The sequence below is a fragment of the Dendrobates tinctorius genome, unplaced genomic scaffold (genome assembly GCF_039654945.1).
Source record: "Dendrobates tinctorius isolate UK_male_01 unplaced genomic scaffold, ASM3965494v1 ptg000180l, whole genome shotgun sequence".
Classification (NCBI taxonomy): domain Eukaryota; kingdom Metazoa; phylum Chordata; class Amphibia; order Anura; family Dendrobatidae; genus Dendrobates; species Dendrobates tinctorius.
The window spans coordinates 3176535-3195596 of record NW_027361847.1 but is presented as its reverse complement, the minus strand read 5'-3'; the positions used below and the strand labels follow the sequence as shown (position 1 = coordinate 3195596).

Below are 19062 nucleotides of genomic sequence, written 5' to 3'. Positions count from 1 at the left end.
GGGTGCACAGGGCTAAGTCCGGCATCATGTCCCACGGTGCGGGAGAGGATACGTGGAGGGACACTCGCACGTGCTCGCCCGTTGTTGGTTTGGGGAGATCGGACCCTTTCAATAGGGTCCGTCGCCCCTGTCTCATCTTCATGGGGAAAAAGAAAAAGAGAGAAAAAAAAAAAGAAGAATCAGTCTTGAGACAGACCGACGTGTGCCTCCAACAGACACTAAGCAAAAACTGGTTTCAGCCCGCAATCGGGGCGAGGGTGTATACGGTGAAGGAGGAGCTAACCTCTTTTTTTCACTTAGTGTCAGCCTCCAGGCGGCAGTAGCATACACCCACAGTACCTGTGTCCCCCAATGAGGCGAAGGAGAAACTAGTGGTTCTCCAAGCTGGAGTATATTTGTATTTTTCTTTACTTTCTGTTAACCTGCTGTTTAAAGTGACATTAAACCACTTAAGTTGGACTCTAAGCCTGTGTGTTGCTTCATTACTGCGGCCCTGCCACTGCCAACCAGAGCAAATCCCTACACAACACTTAAATAGAAAAGAACCTAGACATGTTTGGTATCTATGAACTCGTAATGACCTGGAGAATCATAGTGTCAGGGCAGTTTTAGCATTTAGGGAACATGCTAAAAAAAAATCCAAAAAGCAATTGATGAATTGCACTTTTTTGAAATTTCACCGCACTTTGTATTGTTTTCCAGTACACAATATGGTAAAACCAATGATGTAGTTCAAAAGGAAAACTCATCTTGCAAATAACAAGCCCTCATATGGACATATTGACCAAAAAAATAAAAAAAAGTTATGGCTCTAGGAAGACAGGGAACAAAAAACTGACAGGCAAAAACAAAAAGGATCTTGAAGGGGTTACAAATGAACCCCTCCCCCCGCCCCCAAATGTTGTTTTGGCCCGAAATTTTTCATTTTCACAAAGATAAAAAAGGGTAAAACTGACCACATACTTTTACACAATTTCTGCTGAACGCGGCGATACCCCATATGTGTCTGTACAGTACTGCTTAGCCACATGGCGAGACTCAGGAGGGAAGAAGAGCTATTTTCATAGAATACAGAGCCGCTAAGTGGCAGAAGAAGAGAATCCCCACTCAAGTGACCCCATTTTGAAAATTACACCACTCTGGGAATTTATCTACAGATGTGTTGCCGATTTTGACTCCATGTGTGTGTTCCAGAAACGAGCAGAAATGGATATTGCAAAATAAAAATATGCCATTGTAGTGACCATACATTTTAGTACCTGGTACATTGTAGTGCCCAGTACGTTGTAGCGCTCATACATTATCCCCAGTGATTCTGGAGACATGCACCCCGTAAATTAAGTGGGCTCTCCTCACTACAGTAACGCCAAACATGTGGACACTAAAGGGGGTTTTACACATAGCGATATCGCTAGCAATATTGCTAAAGCGTCACCGATTTTGTGACGCAGCAGCGATATCGCTATGTGTGATACTTACCTCCGACTGGCTCCCCCGCTGTCTGCAGCTGATCGCACGAGATCGGCCGGGTCCATTTCTCGTCGGACGCTTCCTGCTGGCGCCGACGAGCGACGTGTGGACGCGGGCGGGAGGATGTCAGCATCGCTGCGTGTGAAAGGTAAGTAACGACCGCTGCTGCGTCGCTGGTGAGATCTGCGATGCACCAGCGATCCTGACCGGGTCGTATCGTGGTCGGGATCGCTGGTGCATCGCTAAATGTAAAGGGGCTTTAACTGTGGTTTAGGCACACTGTGGGGCTCAGGAGGAGGGGTACTTGGAAGTGCAGTTTTTGCTGGATTTCTTTTGGTGGGAGCCATGTCACTTTTCCAGAGCCTTGGTGCTAACAGTAATGTGGAAGCCCCCGATATTTCTGTTAACAAATAAGGAACCTGAGTGGGGACTTGTTTTTGTGGGTTGAGTAGAAGCTTTTATTGGTGGCATTTTGGGGTCAAGAACTTTTTGGATGGCATTTATCCTGTGAAGCTCTACGCTGAGCACTTACATCGGGGTTTCCATCTAAATCTACAAAATATGTGATTCAGATGACATCCCCGAGAGAACCATTCACTATAATGAGGCAGAAGAGTTACTGTGGACTCTGTTCAGTGGTGTCCTTCTTTTCAGAGGTGCACAACACTGGTCGACTGTGATTTTATGCAAGCCTAAAAAGATAGACACCGTCGGATCATAGGACAGACGGCGTCCACACAGTGCCTCCATCTGCCTCAATATCGGGAATCTTACGGCGGAGTTTCTGTCTGAATCTCAAGCTCAGGTCATTTATATGGCAGCACAGGACTTGTGTAAGAAAATATGTAAGTAAAGGATGGAAGTAATATTTAAAGAGGTATCATCAGGAAAATTAAAAATGTGCTTTCTAAATCATAAAGGTGTGATGATGACGGCCCCACTGTTCATCGGGGCGGTGGCCAGACTCTGTACAGGAGCAGCCGCGCCATCACCGGACATTTCTTCTTTGATGTGTACAGCGGACAAAGCCTCACTGCACCGGAGACCTTTACACGATATCACACACCAGTCATCATCAACACACACCAGTCATCATCACATACCTGTGGAAACATCTACCGGAATCTTCTCCTTCCCGCCACTCACACACGGCTGATCCCTCCTCGTCATCACTTCTTCTTCTGTCTCATCCTTCACTTTATTCCTAGTTGGATCTTCCTCCTGATATCAGATGTAACAATCAGCACAATACAAGAAACCACCAAAATCTGTGACACCTATGACCTTGATCAGAAATGTCGCCCCATATACAGATCCGGTACAGGGCTCAGCGCCGTCTACCTGATGATCCTCCGGGATGTTGTGATTCTCCTCTGGACAGTCCTGGGGATGCAGAGGACGGGGACATCTCTCTGGTGGATTTCTTTCCATGAGTCCATCTGTAGGAAATACACAGTGACAGAATACAATGGCATATAAAAGTTTGGACACCCCTGGACAAAATTACTGATATTGTGGACAGTTAAGCAAGTTGAAGATTAAGGGTATGTGCACACGTTGCGGATCTGCAGCGGATCAGATGGGATCCATCGTACCGGACATTTGCCTCTACACGTAATGAGTTTATACCCATAACATTAGATACAACCCCTATTAATAATCCATATTCCCCTGATGATTTGACGGATGAAACTAGTCGGTATCTGGGGGTTACGTTATGATGGATCCTATGTGAATGTCCTGTGGTGGGGTAATGTATGGACAGAAGTGTGCGCCTCCCCTTCCCTAATGGAAATCAGGATTCTTATGAGGTCAGCGAATATATGAATTTTTGGGGAACAACATGCGGTGAGATTGTTCCTTTTTATATACTGCATTGGAATCTAAACCAGGGCATCTGATCTATTTGACTTGAATAATAACTAACCGCTTATGATTTTTTTGCCCTTTGGATTGGTCTAAGGGTTAAAGCTACGACATTGTTTACAATTCTACCAGGACATGAATTCATCACTATGGCTAAGTGATATTTTTGTGTGTGCTTTTATGTGCGTTGGTTCTGCATTGTTTTTGATTTTTTCATATAAAGGGCTCTAATTTTAGCATTTACTATTAAAAGTTATATTTTATTAATCCTTCCCTGCTTTCCTATGTATATACACAAACCAAACAAGGACGGACGAAGAGGAATAAATTAAAATACCAAACACACAAAATATGAACTCACAGACAACACAGAGGGGAACATCATAGAGATAAGGAAGGTAAACAAAACGAGAAAGGATGGGGAATATGCACACAACCGAAACACCAAGCAACAGTCATAGAACAACTCTTCTAAACGCCTCTACCAAACACCGAATCCTCCCCTCCTCACCAGGAAGAACAAGACTTAATACTGGTAATCCAGATTGCCAGTGCCAAGAATGTATAGGAGAGGAGAGTGGCTAACACTGAACAGCTGAGATCCTCCAAGCAGGAAGCTTCAGAGACTCCAAGATGAACATTTTAACTGCTGAAAGAAACATGCACCATTTAATATGAGGAAGACGTGCTTCTTTTCAGTGCAGGAGTATGTGAACTCAGACGATGCGGTCTTCTGGTTGCTCTCTGGCGCGGTAAACCCCGTGACAGTACCCCACTTCTGAGAAGGACCTCCGGAAACTCAGGACCGGGTATATCAAGGTGTGTCCTGTGAAAGGACCGGATCAACCTAACCACATGTAAGTCAGATGCTGGTACCCACATCCTCTCTTCAGGACCGGAACCCTTCCAGTGTACCAGATACTGAAGAGACCGCCGAACAAAGCGAGAAACCATGATCTTAGCTATCTGAAATGCTCAGCTACTTACCGGTAGCGGTGTTTTTCAGGAGCCCATGACAGCACCACGAGAGAGGGGATCCGCCCTTCGGGGACAGGAAACCTACAGACATAAAAAGGGCGGCCCTCTCACCCGCTTCAGTTGGATTACAGAGCATGAGAGGACCTCCCTGGTTAGTAGCAACTTAAATATGTACAGTCAAACTACACATCCCTACTACTGTGGCTAATTCTTTAAATAAAGTAAAGGTGCTGACCCAATACGTGAAAGCAGAGGGGGGGAATGTGAAGGTGCTGTCATGGGCTCCTGAAAAACACCGCTACCGGTAAGTAGCTGAGCATTTATTCAGTCGCCATGACAGCACCACGAGAGATTTACAGAGATGAGGAGAATTCTAGGGAGGGATAGCTGCCTCAAGCACCTTTCTCCCGAACGTGAGGTCGGCGGACCCGCCTAAATCTAGTCTATAGTGGTTGAAAAAAGTTGATGGAGAGGACCATGTGGCCGCCTTACACATGTCCTCGATGGATACTTCCGATCTCTCCGCCCAGGATGTCGCCATGGCCCGAGTAGAGTGCGCTCTTATGCCTTCCGGAATCTCCAGCCCACCTGCTGTATAAGCAAAACAGATAGCCTCCCTAATCCACCTAGCTAGGGTATTCTTGGACACTCTAAGTCCTTTCCTAGCTCCCTGAAACGATACAAATAGAGCATTGTCCCTTTTCCATGGCTCCGTGGCCGCAATGTAACTATGGAGGCACCTTCTCACATCCAGGGAATGGAACTTCTGCTCAGTCGGGTTAAAAGGATTCGGGTAGGATGGGAGGACTATTTCTTGAAGCCTGTGGAACTTCGAGGCGACTTTGGGTAAATATAAGGGGTCTGGCTTTAAGGTGACCCTATCTTCTCCGAACTGGGTGTATGGAGGAATTCTAGAGAGGGCTTGTAGATCACTAACCCTCGTGGCTGACGTTAGGGCAATCAATAGGGCAGTTTTGAATGACAGGATCTTTATGGGAACGGAGTCAATAGGCTCGAAGGGAGGCTCTGTTAGTGCTGATAGGACTAAGTTGAGGTCCCATGGGACCAGCCTGTTTTTAATGATGGGCCTGGATCTTGCTGCCGCTTTAATGAATCTAGCCACCCAGTAATTGCTCGCTAGGTTGCAATTGTAAAAGGCCCCTAGCGCCGAAACCTGGACCCTAAGTGTATTTGTGGCTAGGCCCATCTCCAACCCCCTCTGAAGAAACTCCAGTATCTGATCAATTCGGATTCTCTGACCGACTTCCGCTCCCGACACTGCTAAAAACTTTTTCCAGATTCTAGCATAGATATTTGTTGTGGAGGCTTTCCTACTTTTTAGGAGGACGTTAACTAGCCCCCCTTCCCCTTAGCAGCTCCCCCTCAAACTCCATACCGCTAGATGTAAATTGGAGACTCGTGGGTGGTATACTGGACCCTGGGATAGAAGGTCCGGGAGCTCGGGGAGAATCCATGGCTGGGATATAGACATCTTCCTCAGCCAAGGAAACCATGACCTCCTGGGCCAGAATGGGGCTACCAAGAAAACACTGGCCCTGTCCTCTCGGATTTTCCTTAGCACCATAGGAATCAGATTCAGAGGGGGGAAGGCGTATGCTAGGCTGAAGCTCAACTGAATCAGAAAAGCGTCCACTGCGTACGGGTTTTCTCTGGGATCCAGAGAGCAGAACAGAGGGAGATGACTGTTCCTTCTGCTGGCGAACAAGTCTATTTCTGGAAGCCCCCACCTGTGCACGATCTGTCTGAAGATGGCCTTTTTTAGTGTCCATTCTCCCTGTTTGAGCTTGTTGCGACTTAAGAAGTCGGCTGTTAGATTTTGCTTTCCCTTTATATGTAGAGCTGTGAGGGATAGGAGGTGCAGCTCGGCGATCTGGAAAATACGGTTCGCTACATCCATTAAGGGCCTGGACCGGGTTCCCCCCTGGTGGTTAATGTAGGCTACAGTTACCTGATTGTCTGAGAATAGTCTGACGTGTTCGCCCTGTAGGGAAATAAGGAAAGCATTTACCACCCGTTCTACTGCTAGTAGCTCTTTAAGGTTAGAGGAGAATCTTTGTTCGGTCGGAGACCATGCTCCCTGGACCCAATTATCCCCCATATGAGCCCCCTAACCCCTGGGGCTAGCATCCGTGGTTAGAATTCGGGAGATTCGGTTAATCCAAGGAACACCTCTATGCAGATTCGAACTTAGGGACCACCAATGAAGGGACTGAATGGTGACGTTAGATAAGGTGACTCTACCCTCGAAGCAACCCTCCAGCCGATGGGTGTTGTGTAGGACGTTGCACTGTAAGGTTCTTGTGTGGAGTTGTGCCCAGAGTACTGCTGGAATACACGCCGTAAGAGAGCCTAAAAGTGACATAGCCCCTCTAAGGGTAACCGATGGATTATCTATTACCCTACGAATGTGATGTTGAATTTTCGAAGCCTTAGACTCTGGTAAGCGACACTCCTGTATATCAGAATCTATGGTAAGGCCGAGAAACTGTTGTACTTTCGTGGGCTGCAGTCGTGACTTTTTAAAGTTAATGATCCAACCCAGTTTTTGAAGGCTGGACATTACCTTCCCTAACTGGGTGGCACAATGAGACTCCGAGTTCCCCACATCCGGGGGAGCGTCCAGATAGGGAACTACGAGAATGTCCTGTTCGTGCAGATAGGCCATAACCTCCGCCATTGACTTTGTAAAGACTCGGGGTGCCACTGCCACCCCGAAGGGAAGTGCTGTATACTGAGATGGCTTTTTTCTCCACTCAGAGAGATGGCTACCCTTAAAAATTGCTGATGTTCTGCATGTATCGGGACATGATAATAGGCGTCTTTAAGGTCTAGGACTACCATAAAGCACCCACCAAATAGCAGTTTAATCGCCGATTTTACAGACTCCATTTTGAAAGAGTAGATTTTAATGAATTTATTAAGGCTTTTGAGGTTAATAATGGTGCGATAAGAGCCATCTGGCTTCTTGACTAGAAAGAGGGGGGAGTAAAACCCCTTACCTCTTTGTAGGTCAGGGACTCTAACCAATACACCTTTTCAGAGAAGATCGTAGACTTCTGCCTCCAACGCCTTCTGTTCTGTGGACGAAGAACGGATGGGAGTTAGAATGAACTTGTCGCCCGGAGTCTGCTGGAACTTGAATTTTAGTCCGGTCCTGATAATGCTCCGTATCCACGGACTACTTGAAATACGCGACCAGGCCGGGTAGAAGGACCGCAACCTCCCCCCCCCCTGGTCCGACAGTCATTTGGGATCATTGCGGTCTCGAGGGGTGTTAAACATATACCCCCTACCTCTCCTATTGGTGTCATATCTGGGTCTTTCTCTGAAGGTTTTCCTACGATCAAACCACCTTCTATAGGAGCCTCTTCTGAAAGGTGGTCTACCTAAATATGGGAAGCGTTTCTTGTTGTCTCCCGCATTTTCCAGCAGCTCATCCAGAACTTTGCCAAACAAGTAAACCCCCTCACATGGGATACCGCATAATTTAGATCTGGCCTGCATATCACCTGGCCAATATTTAAGCCATAAGGCCCTACGGGCAGCGTTGGAGACGGCTGCGGATCTGGCTGCTAATTTTACCGAGTCCGCCGACGCATCAGAGAGGAAGGCTGCTCCTCCCTGGGCTGTAGAGAGGGAGGAAAGAATGTCCTGTCTTGGGATCTTATCCCTAATCTGTTCTTCCAGTTGGTCCAACCAAACTGTTAAGGATCTGGCAGTGCATGTGGCTGCAATTGCTGGTCGAAGGGCTCCGGCTGCTGTCTCCCAATTTCCCTTGAGGAACGCGTCGGCCTTCCTATCCAGAGGGTCTTTTAAGCTACCCAGATCCTCAAAGGGAAGTGAAGTCTTTTTACAAGCCTTTGCTATAGCCGCGTCCAATCTTGGAGCTTTATCCCATGATACTGAGGCCGTTTCTTCGAATGGGTACCTTCTTTTAAAGGCCGTAGGTAGGGAGCCCTTCCTCTCGGGTTTTTTCCATTCCCTTTCAATAAGGGCACTTACTTTATCTATTAGAGGGAATGACCTTTGATTTTACCGGTCCAAACCCGAAACATAGAGTCCTGTATTGACCTCTCTGTTGGGCTTACCTCAATTCCCATTGTAGTATTAACTGCCTTTACCAGATTATTGACCTGCTCCAATGGGAAACAGGAATGGCCTGATCTGGTATCAGATGACGAGGAAGATGATGATGATGCCTCTGATCTTAGCTCCTGCGAATCACTATCGGAGACTAGGACCCAGGATCTAGGAGACTTTTCTCTAGACCTTGCCGGAGACAGGGATCTAACCGAACCCCTGACTTCTTGTCTGACTATCTCCTTTATACTGGAGGAAAGGTCAGCCGTCTCTTCCGAGACCAGGCGGTGAATGCAGGGTCTACAGAGTTTTCTTCCCTGACCATCCGGGAGGGGGACTCCGCACTCGGCACATTGTCTGTACTTGCTTTTCCCTGCGCATTTTTTCCCCTGGTAGAATGGGAGAGGGGGGACATAAGGGGAACAGATAATCACCCAGTTGAACTTTCTCGTAGATCACTTACCCTGGCTTACAACAGCGTAGTACCGGGTTCTGCGGGGGGTCCATCGGAGCTGCCACACTCTTACGGCTCGTGGTTTTCTCAGGTCTCTCCTTCTGAGTATGAAGAGGAGGATGAATGAACTCATGGAGATCAACATCCGACACTGCGGAGACACCATCACGTGTTTCTCAACGCAGTGATTCTAGAGCACTGCCCCCATCCCTTATGGGAAATATGTAAAACATGCAAAACAGAAGCCGCGGAGACACCATCACGTGTTTCTCAACGCAGTGATTCTAGAGCACTGCCCCCATCCCTTATGGGAAATATGTAAAACATGCAAAACAGAAGCCGCGGAGACACCATCACGTGTTTCTCAACGCAAGCAATGACCAGCCAGGTCTTTGCCCGGGAAGGAACAACCACGGGAAGGGCAGTCTCCAATGACGGAAACCACCTATGCCAAAACATGGTATCCATCCACATACAGCTGTTTCGGGGTATTGCCCCTCATCAGTGTGGAGTAGGAAACTGGCTGGTAGGAGCAATGCCTAGTAAAAAGACTATGAAGAGGAGGATGAATGAACTCATGGAGATCAACATCCGACACTGCGGAGACACCATCACGTGTTTCTCAACGCAGTGATTCTAGAGCACTGCCCCCATCCCTTATGGGAAATATGTAAAACATGCAAAACAGAAGCTGCGGAGACACCATCACGTGTTTCTCAACGCAAGCAATGACCAGCCAGGTCTTTGCCCGGGAAGGAACAACCACGGGAAGGGCAGTCTCCAATGAAGGAAACCACCTATGCCAAAACATGGTATCCATCCACATACAGCTGTTTCGGGGTATTGCCCCTCATCAGTGTGGAGTAGGAAACTGGCTGGTAGGAGCAATGCCTAGTAAAAAGACTATGAAGAGGAGGAGGAATGAACTCATGGAGATCAACATCAGACACTGCGGAGACACCATCACGTGTTTCTCAACGCAGTGATTCTAGAGCACTACCCCCATCCCTTATGGGAAATATGTAAAACATGCAAAACAGAAGCCGCGGAGACACCATCACGTGTTTCTCAACGCAAGCAATGACCAGCCAGGTCTTTGCCCGGGAAGGAACAACCACGGGAAGGGCAGTCTCCAATGAAGGAAACCACCAATGCCAAAACATGGTATCCATCCACAGACAGCTGTTTCAGGGTATTGCCCCTCATCAGTGTAGAGTAGGAAACTGGCTGGTAGGAGCAATGCCTAGTAAAAAGACTATGAAGAGGAGGATGAATGAACTCACGGAGATCAACATCCAACACTGCGGAGACACCATCACGTGTTTCTCAACGCAGTGATTCTAGAGCACTGCCCCCATCCCTTACCAGCCAGTTTCCTTCCCGGGCAAAGACCTGGCTGGTCATTGCTTGCGTTGAGAAACACGTGATGGTGTCTCCGCGGCTTCTGTTTTGCATGTTTTACATATTTCCCATAAGGGATGGGGGCAGTGCTCTAGAATCACTGCGTTGAGAAACACGTGATGGTGTCTCCGCAGTGTCGGATGCTGATCTCCATGAGTTCATTCATCCTCCTCTTCATAGTCTTTTTACTAGGCATTGCTCCTACCAGCCAGTTTCCTACTCCACACTGATGAGGGGCAATACCCCGAAACAGCTGTATGTGGATGGATACCATGTTTTGGCATAGGTGGTTTCCTTCATTGGAGACTGCCCTTCCCGTGGTTGTTCCTTCCCGGGCAAAGACCTGGCTGGTCATTGCTTGCGTTGAGAAACACGTGATGGTGTCTCCGCGGCTTCTGTTTTGCATCTCCTTCTGAGTAGACCTAGGTTTCTCAGAACGGCTGCTGCTACTAGAACGCTGCTCCGGCTTCTCTGAGGACTGAGGCGTCTGCTCCAGAGGCTCTGGCTGTTCCTGCGACGCCATTATGTGATGACACAGGGCCAGAAGCAGCTCCCCCTGTGACCCGAGCTCTTAAATAGCCACGGCACCGCCCCTCTAGGGCTCGCAGGTGCCCTCCATCAGCGCCGAGTACCTTTCCCCCCAGCATTCTCCCCTCCCCCCCCCCCCCGACGGGGGTCGGCGCGGGCCCCAGGCCGCGTCATCAGGCCACGCCCCCACGCCGTCGGCTGCCCCTGACCCGGAAGTAGGCGCCGGCAATGGCGCGGCCGACTCCGAACAGTGCCCGCCCAGCAGAAGGGACAGCGCCCCCTCCCCGGGCCCGGCGAGGAGGAAGAGGTACCGGTGCTGGCCATCCTGTAGTGGATTCTCCCCCTGGAGGCCACCTACATTTAACACCGCCTGCACTGACAGTTCCCCTGCCGTGCGGCACTTCCACGTCTCTGGTCAGGCCGAGGCAGGGGACCCCCACTGCCTGAGTCAGCCGCCAGGCCTGGGTCTTCATCTGTGATCCTCAAGGAATGTCTGCAGGGATCCCCTGTCAGGGACAGGAAACCAACTGAAGCGGGAGAGAGGGCCGCCCTTTTTAGGTCTGTAGGTTTCCTGTCCCCGAAGGGCGGATCCCCTCTCTTGTGGTGCTGTCATGGCATCTGAATAAACTCCAAATTCCCATCAACTATGACCGGAGATGGAGGTAGTGGTGATGTTTTTTCTGAACTAACATTTTTTGAGGAAACACCGGTGAAACACATTACAATATGTAACGCAATTTTTGTCTTAAGCTTTTAAGCGATATTTTCCAGTTACTCATGCCTAAATAGTAAAGAAAAAACTATTTCATTAATTATAGACTTTGCTTTTGTGACCAGGACAATGAAATATTCAGTTTTACCTATTTGCATAGGGAAATCAAAATTGTTCATCATTTTTTTGTTGATACAGTTACAAAAACATTGTATATGTGTTTAATATTGGCCAAGATGAGCAAGAGTGGTATAGAAGTGAGTAGCTTTTGTCGATTTACGATCATACAGCAAATCGCTTTCACGAATCAACTCCCAGTCTCCCATTATGTTCTCTTACTCTGTCCTTGGTAGCGTTGTTCAAAGTCCTTTATATCCTGATGAAAGCGATCGCCTTGCTCTTCTGAGTAAGCCCCCATGTTTTCCTTGAATTTTTCAAGATGAGTATCCAAGATATGTACTTTGAGAGACGTCCTACATCCCATTTTTCCAAAGTTCTTTATCAGAGTCTGAACCTGTTGCACATTGTAACGAATGGAATCGGAGGCACAGATGTTGTAGTGCACATTCGTTTATTGCTATTTTTGTGCAACCACGGACCTCTGAAGGAGGCATGACTACGTGAACCCCAGACACCCGTAGTAAGACCCCTCAAACAGGATCAGATTGGAGTGTTCAGGAGACAAAAGGTGCTACCTCCAGTTAGACTCCGGACAGGTGGAAGCTGGCCCAGCGGAACAGGCACGGATAACAGGAAGCGCTGAACTTGACAGCCGGGAGGAGACAGCACGGAATGAAGCTGGCACAGGCAGTACTGATGTCGTATAGGAGAACGGAGTGATGGACAACTGAGCAGAATGGCACAGGCAGCACTGGTATCATCCCGGGATCGGAGTACAGAGCCGCTGGTAGTCTGAGAATTCAAACGGTATTATCTGGGTACAGGCAAGACACTAGAGGTGCACAACCGAACACAGGTACTACAGAACACTAAACCGGAAATTAGCAACAGGAAACAATTGTTATTTCGGCACCCTCTCTATGACAGAGGGGCCAGAAATGGTACACACTATAACACCATTGGTTAGAAACATATTCAAAAAAATGTGCGCCGTCTCTTTAAAAAGAGACCGAAAGCGTGAGACCACAGCGTCACCCCCGGAGATCTGCAGGCTGTGCGCCAGGAAGCAGGAGAGTTACCATGAGCCGAGGCTGAGCAGCGGGGAGCAGTGAGAGCGGGGACCCCGACGGAGGTACGGATGTTACACACACATCTCACATCCTTGTGATTGCCCAGGAAACCATGCACAATTGGAGCAAAGCTGCTTTCTCATTTCTAGTCAGCTTCTTTATGAATTCTTAGTTCTCTAGAACAGGGGTCCCCAACCGCCGGTCCGCGGCCCAGCACCGGGCCGCTGCAGTGCCCTTGCCGGTCCGCGGACACAAGGGGAGCCAGCGGCGTAGCGGGGGCTGGGGCGGCGCGCAGCAGTTCTTAGCGGCGGCCAGGGAGCGATCCAAGCAGCTCCGCTGCCTGCAAGAGGGAATAGCAGGAGCGGAGCTGCAAGGACCCGTCCAGCTTCCTGCCCGCCGCCCGCGCTTCCTGTCTCTGACTGACACAGTGAGGAGCGCGCGGCCGCTGCTGTGTGAGAGCGAGGAAGCGCGGGCGGCGGGCAGGTGAGAGGAGAGAGGTGGTGTCTGTGTGTATGTATAATGTGTGTGTATGTATGTCTGTGTGTGTGTGTGTTGGTCTGTGTTTGTGTAGCCTGGCCCTGGAGGAGATGGGGACATGAGGAGAAGACCATGAGGGGAGTGATGGAGAGATGGCAGTGATGGGGTGCAGGGAGTGATGGGGTGAAGGCAATGATGGAGAGAAGGGAGTGATGGGGTGAAGGCAATGATGGGGAGAAGGGAGTGATGGGGTGAAGGCAATGATGGGGAGAAGGGAGTGATGGGGTGAAGGCAATGATGGGGAGAGGGGAGTGATGGGGTGAAGGCAATGATGGAGAGATGGCAGTGATGGGGTGAAGGCAATGATGGGGAGAAGGGAGTGATGGGGTGAAGGCAATGATGGGGAGAAGGGAGTGATGGGGTGAAGGCAATGATGGAGAGAAGGGGGTGATGGAGCACTCATTCAAAACCTATGGTGAGTTGAGTCACATTATAAATGTTATTTAATTATAAGTATGCACTGCTACACTACAACCGTGTCAATAGCCCCGCCCCCTTATGACCAAAGCCCCGCCCCTGCCACACCTCCATCCCCGCCCTGCCGGGCCATGGAAGAATGGTCTTGCTTGAAACCGGTCCCTGGTGCAAAAAAGGTTGGGGACCACTGCTCTAGAATCTGCTTGATTTGTCGTCCGACGAAGATACCAGCTTTTACCTTTGCCTCAGACAGCTTAGGAAAGAGATGTTGTAGGTACTTGAATGCTGCAGATTCTTTGTTGAGAGCTGTGACAAACTGTTTTATCAGGCCTAACTTGATGTGAAGGGGTGGCATCAGCACTTTCCGTGGGTCCACCAATGGCTCCCACTTCACGTTATTTCCCACAGAAAATTCGGTCCTCTGTGGCCAGTCACACCTGTGATAGTGCTGATTGGTGTCCCAGCTGTCCCAAAGGCAAAGAAAACAAGGAAACTTTGTAAAACCGCCTTGGAGGCCCACCATTTTGATGTCCCCAATGATGTCCCAGCCATAATTCTCGTACTTCAAGACACATAACAGCAGCTTGACACTGGTGTAGTCCTCTTTGAGGTGAACCGAGTGCGCCACAGGCAGAGACGGGTACTTGTTCCCATTATGCAGCAGCATGGCTTTGAGGCTCCTGGATGAACTATGTATGAACAGGTGCCACTCGTTCGAGTTGCACGTGATTCCTATATCTTCGAATAGACCCACCACATTGTTGCAGAAGCATAGTCCATCTTGCTGACTGAAGAAGCTGGCAAAAATTTGATTACGCTTTCTCTGATCAGCTACTTTGACACTTTCGTCTATTAAGTTCCACTGTTTGAGCCTGGACGTGAGAAGCTCAGCGTTTGACTTGGTGAGACTGAGGTCTCTGATGAGATCGTTAAGGTCTTTTTGGTTAGGGTAGTAAGGTGTTCTTTCTTTTTCAAAACTGTATTCTGGATCTGCATTGTCTTCCTCACTCTCACACTGCCTACATTCTCCTGAAGATGGCTGAACTCCTACTGGAGGAATGGGTACAGGCAGCTCGGGGTAAGGTGAAAATTACACATATTCTTCTACAGCAGTAAAAAATTTTACACTTATTATAACAAGTTCTTTTAAGCTGTAATGAGGAATTTAAAAAAATTAAAATTTTGATATCTTAGCTATCAATAATTGTTCACATTACCGTCAAGAGTTCTCTTGCAGTATTCACATGTGAAATGAGGCGCCCACGTTTTGTCTTGATCCCCTACAGGCATGAAGTAGGCTCTGTAGGCCTTGTACATCTTAGAAGATGCCGCCACCTTGTATCTTTTAGCTCGTGTTTTTATAAATTCGCCACAAATGTAGTAAAATGCATCCACCGGACACTTACCACCTCTTGATGCCATCTAAATGAAATGCAGTTATGTATCAACTGTAACACAAACAGAAAGGATCTTGTATTTATACTACTTTATCGACCGTTCTCACATTTACGGAAGCTTCTCACGGTCTACACAACGTTGCACGTTTTGCTAATGTTTGAGAAAACAGATTTCAAATTATCAATGTCCTGGCCACAAAAGCAAACTTTCTTAGGAATTTTTGCCATTTTCTTTTCACTTTACTCATAAGTGATTGGGAAAGCACCATTGTTACCCAAGGACAAATAAATTTAAATTTGTTACACAGTATTATGAATCCTAAAAGTAGATGGTAAAGCAAGGCAAAATACTACAGGATTGACGATGGGAAAGAAATTATAAGGACCAATGAACCTGGGACCCAGTTGTGACGCCAGTCACTTCTCACGGCCAAGCCGTGAGTCGGAGTGGTCAAGGAGACCAAGGTCTTAAGCCAGGACGGTACATCATAAACAGAAGGAAGAGACAAAAGCGTAGTCAGGTAACGTTCCGAGGTCAGAGTACCAGGAGGTTAATGGATCAGAGCTGAAGGAGTTAAACAGGCGGATGGTCGGAATGAAGTCCAAAGTCAGGTAACAGATCAAGCAAACAGAACACAAGGCAACAGTAGAGCACAAACCTCACATGCTGAATGTATGTCTGGCAGTGGTCTGGGAGAAGCTGCTCAGTTAAGTAGGCATTGCAATTACACGGGATAGTGAACACCCGAGACAGCCGACGCCTCCCAGTCACAGATTGGCTAGTCGAGCTGTCAATCACACTGACAGCTCAGCATGCCCCAGTACCAGATTGGATGGCCATGCTGTCCATCAAAGTACTGACAGCTTCAGTACAAACCTGTACTGGATTGGACGACCGAGCTGTCAGTAACTGCATGCCAGACACCCTGATCGGTGGAACAGTGACACCAGTTTCCAAGAAGGAAAAGAAGGAACCTTCAACTTAATAATCAAGGACAATCATATCAAGTCATTGAAGCACAGGTCCGGACCCACCAAATGTCTCCGATCAGCCACACTCATATTTGGAACCATATTCTTCAAATGATTAAGAACCCCTTGCCACATGGACATATTAGAATATGAAAATTGTTCCTCGTCAGGTGTTCCCAAGGAACAATTCCTATTAAACGAGCTGAACTGAGGAGGAAAGCCAAAGGCCCCGAAGAACGGGGACTTACCAGTAGACTCAAGACAACGGTTATTCACCACAAATTCAGCTAGAGGTAAATAAAGTTACTAAATTTTCCTGATTCTCAGATACAAAACACCTAAGATAAGTCTCAAGATTGTGGTTAACGAGTTCAGTTTGTCCATTAGACGGTGGATGAAAACAATAGATGGATCCCCAACCGAGTGCAAAATGGTTTCCAAAACTCGGAAATAAATTGCACCCCCTGGGGTCAGAAACAATATTGTTAGGCATAGAAATCATGAGATTAAATGATGAAAATTTACACCAAAGTCTTGGCGTTGGATAACGCTATTAGCGTAATAAAATTAGACATATTGCTGAACCTGTTCACCACCACCAAAATAACTGCATTACCTGCTGATACAGCTACCTCAGTAATGAAATCTACTGATAGACGTGTCCAAGGTCTACTGGGAATCGCCAATGGTTGGAGGGACCCAAATGGACGATTATGAGGGGTCTTAGAACGTGTACACACAATACAGGCAGCTACATACTTCCAAACATCCTGATGCACCCCAGACTACCATAAATGCCGAGTAAGAAGACCTGTGGTGGCTTTACCACCAGGGTGTCCGGCCAAGACCGAATCATGATGTTCACTTTCAAGATTTACAGGTACAAACAATTTACCTAAAGAACAGTCAGCTGGGGCTTCCCCCTGAGCCTCTACAATCCATTTCTCAAGGTCAGAACTTATAGCAGCAGTAACTATTCCTTTCTGTAATATAGGAACCGATCACAATTATCTCCACCCCCAGGAAAATAAAAAGATAAGGCATCGGCCTTAACATTCTTATCCCTCGGCCTATACAGTTAGGTCCATATATATTTGGATAGAGACAACATTTTTCTAATTTTGGTTCTAGGCATTACCACAATGAATTTTAAACAAAACAATTCAGATGCAGTTGAAGTTCAGACTTTCAGCTTTCATTTGAGGGTGTCCACATTAAAATTGGATGAAGGGTTTAGGAGTTTCAGCTCCTTAACATGTGCCACCCTGTTTTTAAAGGGACCAAAAGTAATTGGACAATTGACTCCAAGGCTATTTCATGGACAGGTGTGAGCAATCCCTTCGTTATGTCATTCTCAATTAAGCAGATAAAAGGCCTGGAGTTGATTTGAGGTGTGGTGCTTGCATTTGGAAGGTTTTGCTATGAGGAAACATGCGGTCAAAGGAGCTCTCCATGCAGGTGAAACAAGCCATCCTTAAGCTGCAAAAACATAAAAAAAAACCCATCCAAGAAATTGCTACAACATTAGGAGTGGCAAAATCTACAGTTTGGTACATCCTGAGAAAGAAAGAAAGCACTGGTGAACTCATCAATGCAAAAAGACCTGGGCGCCCACGGAAAACAACAGTGGTGGATGATCGCAGAATAGTCTCCATGGTGAAGAGAAACCCCTTCACAACAGCCAACCAAGTGACCAACACTCTCCAGGAGGCAGGCGTATCAATATCCAAATCTACCATAAAGAGAAGACTGCATGAAAGTAAATACAGAGGGTTCACTGCACGGTGCAAGCATAAGCATAAGAATCATAAGCATCAAGAATCAAAAGCCTAGACTGGACTTTGCTAAAAAAACATCTAAAAAAGCCAGCACAGTTCTGGAAGAACATTATTTGGACAGATGAAACCAAGATCAACCTTTACCAGAATGATGGAAAGAGAAAAGTATGGCGAAGGCGTGGTATAGCTCATGATCCAAAGCATACCACATCATCTGTAAAACACGGTGGAGGCAGTGTGATGGCTTGGGCATGCATGGCTGCCAGTGGCACTGGGTCACTAGTGTTTATTGATGATGTGACACAGGACAGAAGCAGCCGAATGAATTCTGAGGTATTCAGAGCCATACTGTGTGCTCAGATCCAGCCAAATGCAGCCAAACTGATTGGTCGTCGCTACATACTACAGATGGACAATGACCCAAAACATAAAGCCAAAGCAACCCAGGAGTTTATTAAAGGCAAAGAAGTGGAATAATCTTGAATGGCCAAGTCAGTCACCTGATCTCAACCCAATTGAGCATGCATTTCACTTGTTAAAGACTAAACTTCAGACAGAAAGGCCCACAAACAAACAGCAACTGAAAACCACCGCAGTGAAGGCCTGGCAGAGCATCAAAAAGGAGGAAACACAGCGTTTGGTGATGTCCATGAGTTCAAGACTTCAGGCAGTCATTGCCAACAAAGGGTTTTCAACCAAGTACTAGAAATAAACATTTTATTTACAATTATTTAATCTGTCCAATTACTTTTGGTCCCTTTAAAAACAGGGTGGCACATGTTAAGGAGCTGAAACTCCTAAACCCTTCATCCAATTTTAATGTGGATACCCTCAAATGAAAGCTGAAAGTCTGAACTTCAACTGCATCTGAATTGTTTTGTTTAAAATTCATTGTGGTAATGTCTGGAACCAAAATTAGAAAAATGTTGTCTCTGTCCAAATATATATGGACCTAACTGTATGTCATAAAAAAGTTGAATCTGGTGACAAATAAAGACCACCTTGCCTGTCTAGACGTCAGACACTTAGCAGATTCTTAATATAATAGATTTTTATGATCAGTGATTACCATGACCAAATGAACTGCTTTTTCCAAAAAACAACGCAACTCTTCAAAAGCACACTTAATTGCCAAGAGTTCCTTGTTATCAATGTCATAGTTTGTCAGCAGATGATAGTTTCTTAAAAAATATGCACATGGATGCCATTTACTAGGAGATGCACCCTGCGACAACACAGCCCACACCCCCCTTCAGACACG

The 19062-nt window shown here is 47.2% G+C and overlaps 1 protein-coding gene across 7 annotated transcripts in view; it reads right to left on the bottom strand.

The window, feature by feature from the left end:
• LOC141054888 (uncharacterized) overlaps positions 1-19062 on the bottom strand; it is a 186828-nt gene that overhangs the window by 16598 nt on the left and 151168 nt on the right. For 4 of the 7 annotated variants that reach the window (XM_073551776.1, XM_073551779.1, XM_073551780.1 and 1 more), the window contains 2 exons: positions 2812-2909; positions 2574-2691 (listed from right to left, as the gene is read on the bottom strand). The exons of the other annotated variants lie outside the window; for them this stretch is intronic. In XM_073551776.1, coding sequence (XP_073407877.1) covers positions 2574-2691; positions 2812-2909 — 216 coding nt within the window. The remainder of the gene's footprint in view (positions 1-2573; positions 2692-2811; positions 2910-19062) is intronic. 7 annotated transcript variants of the gene reach the window in all.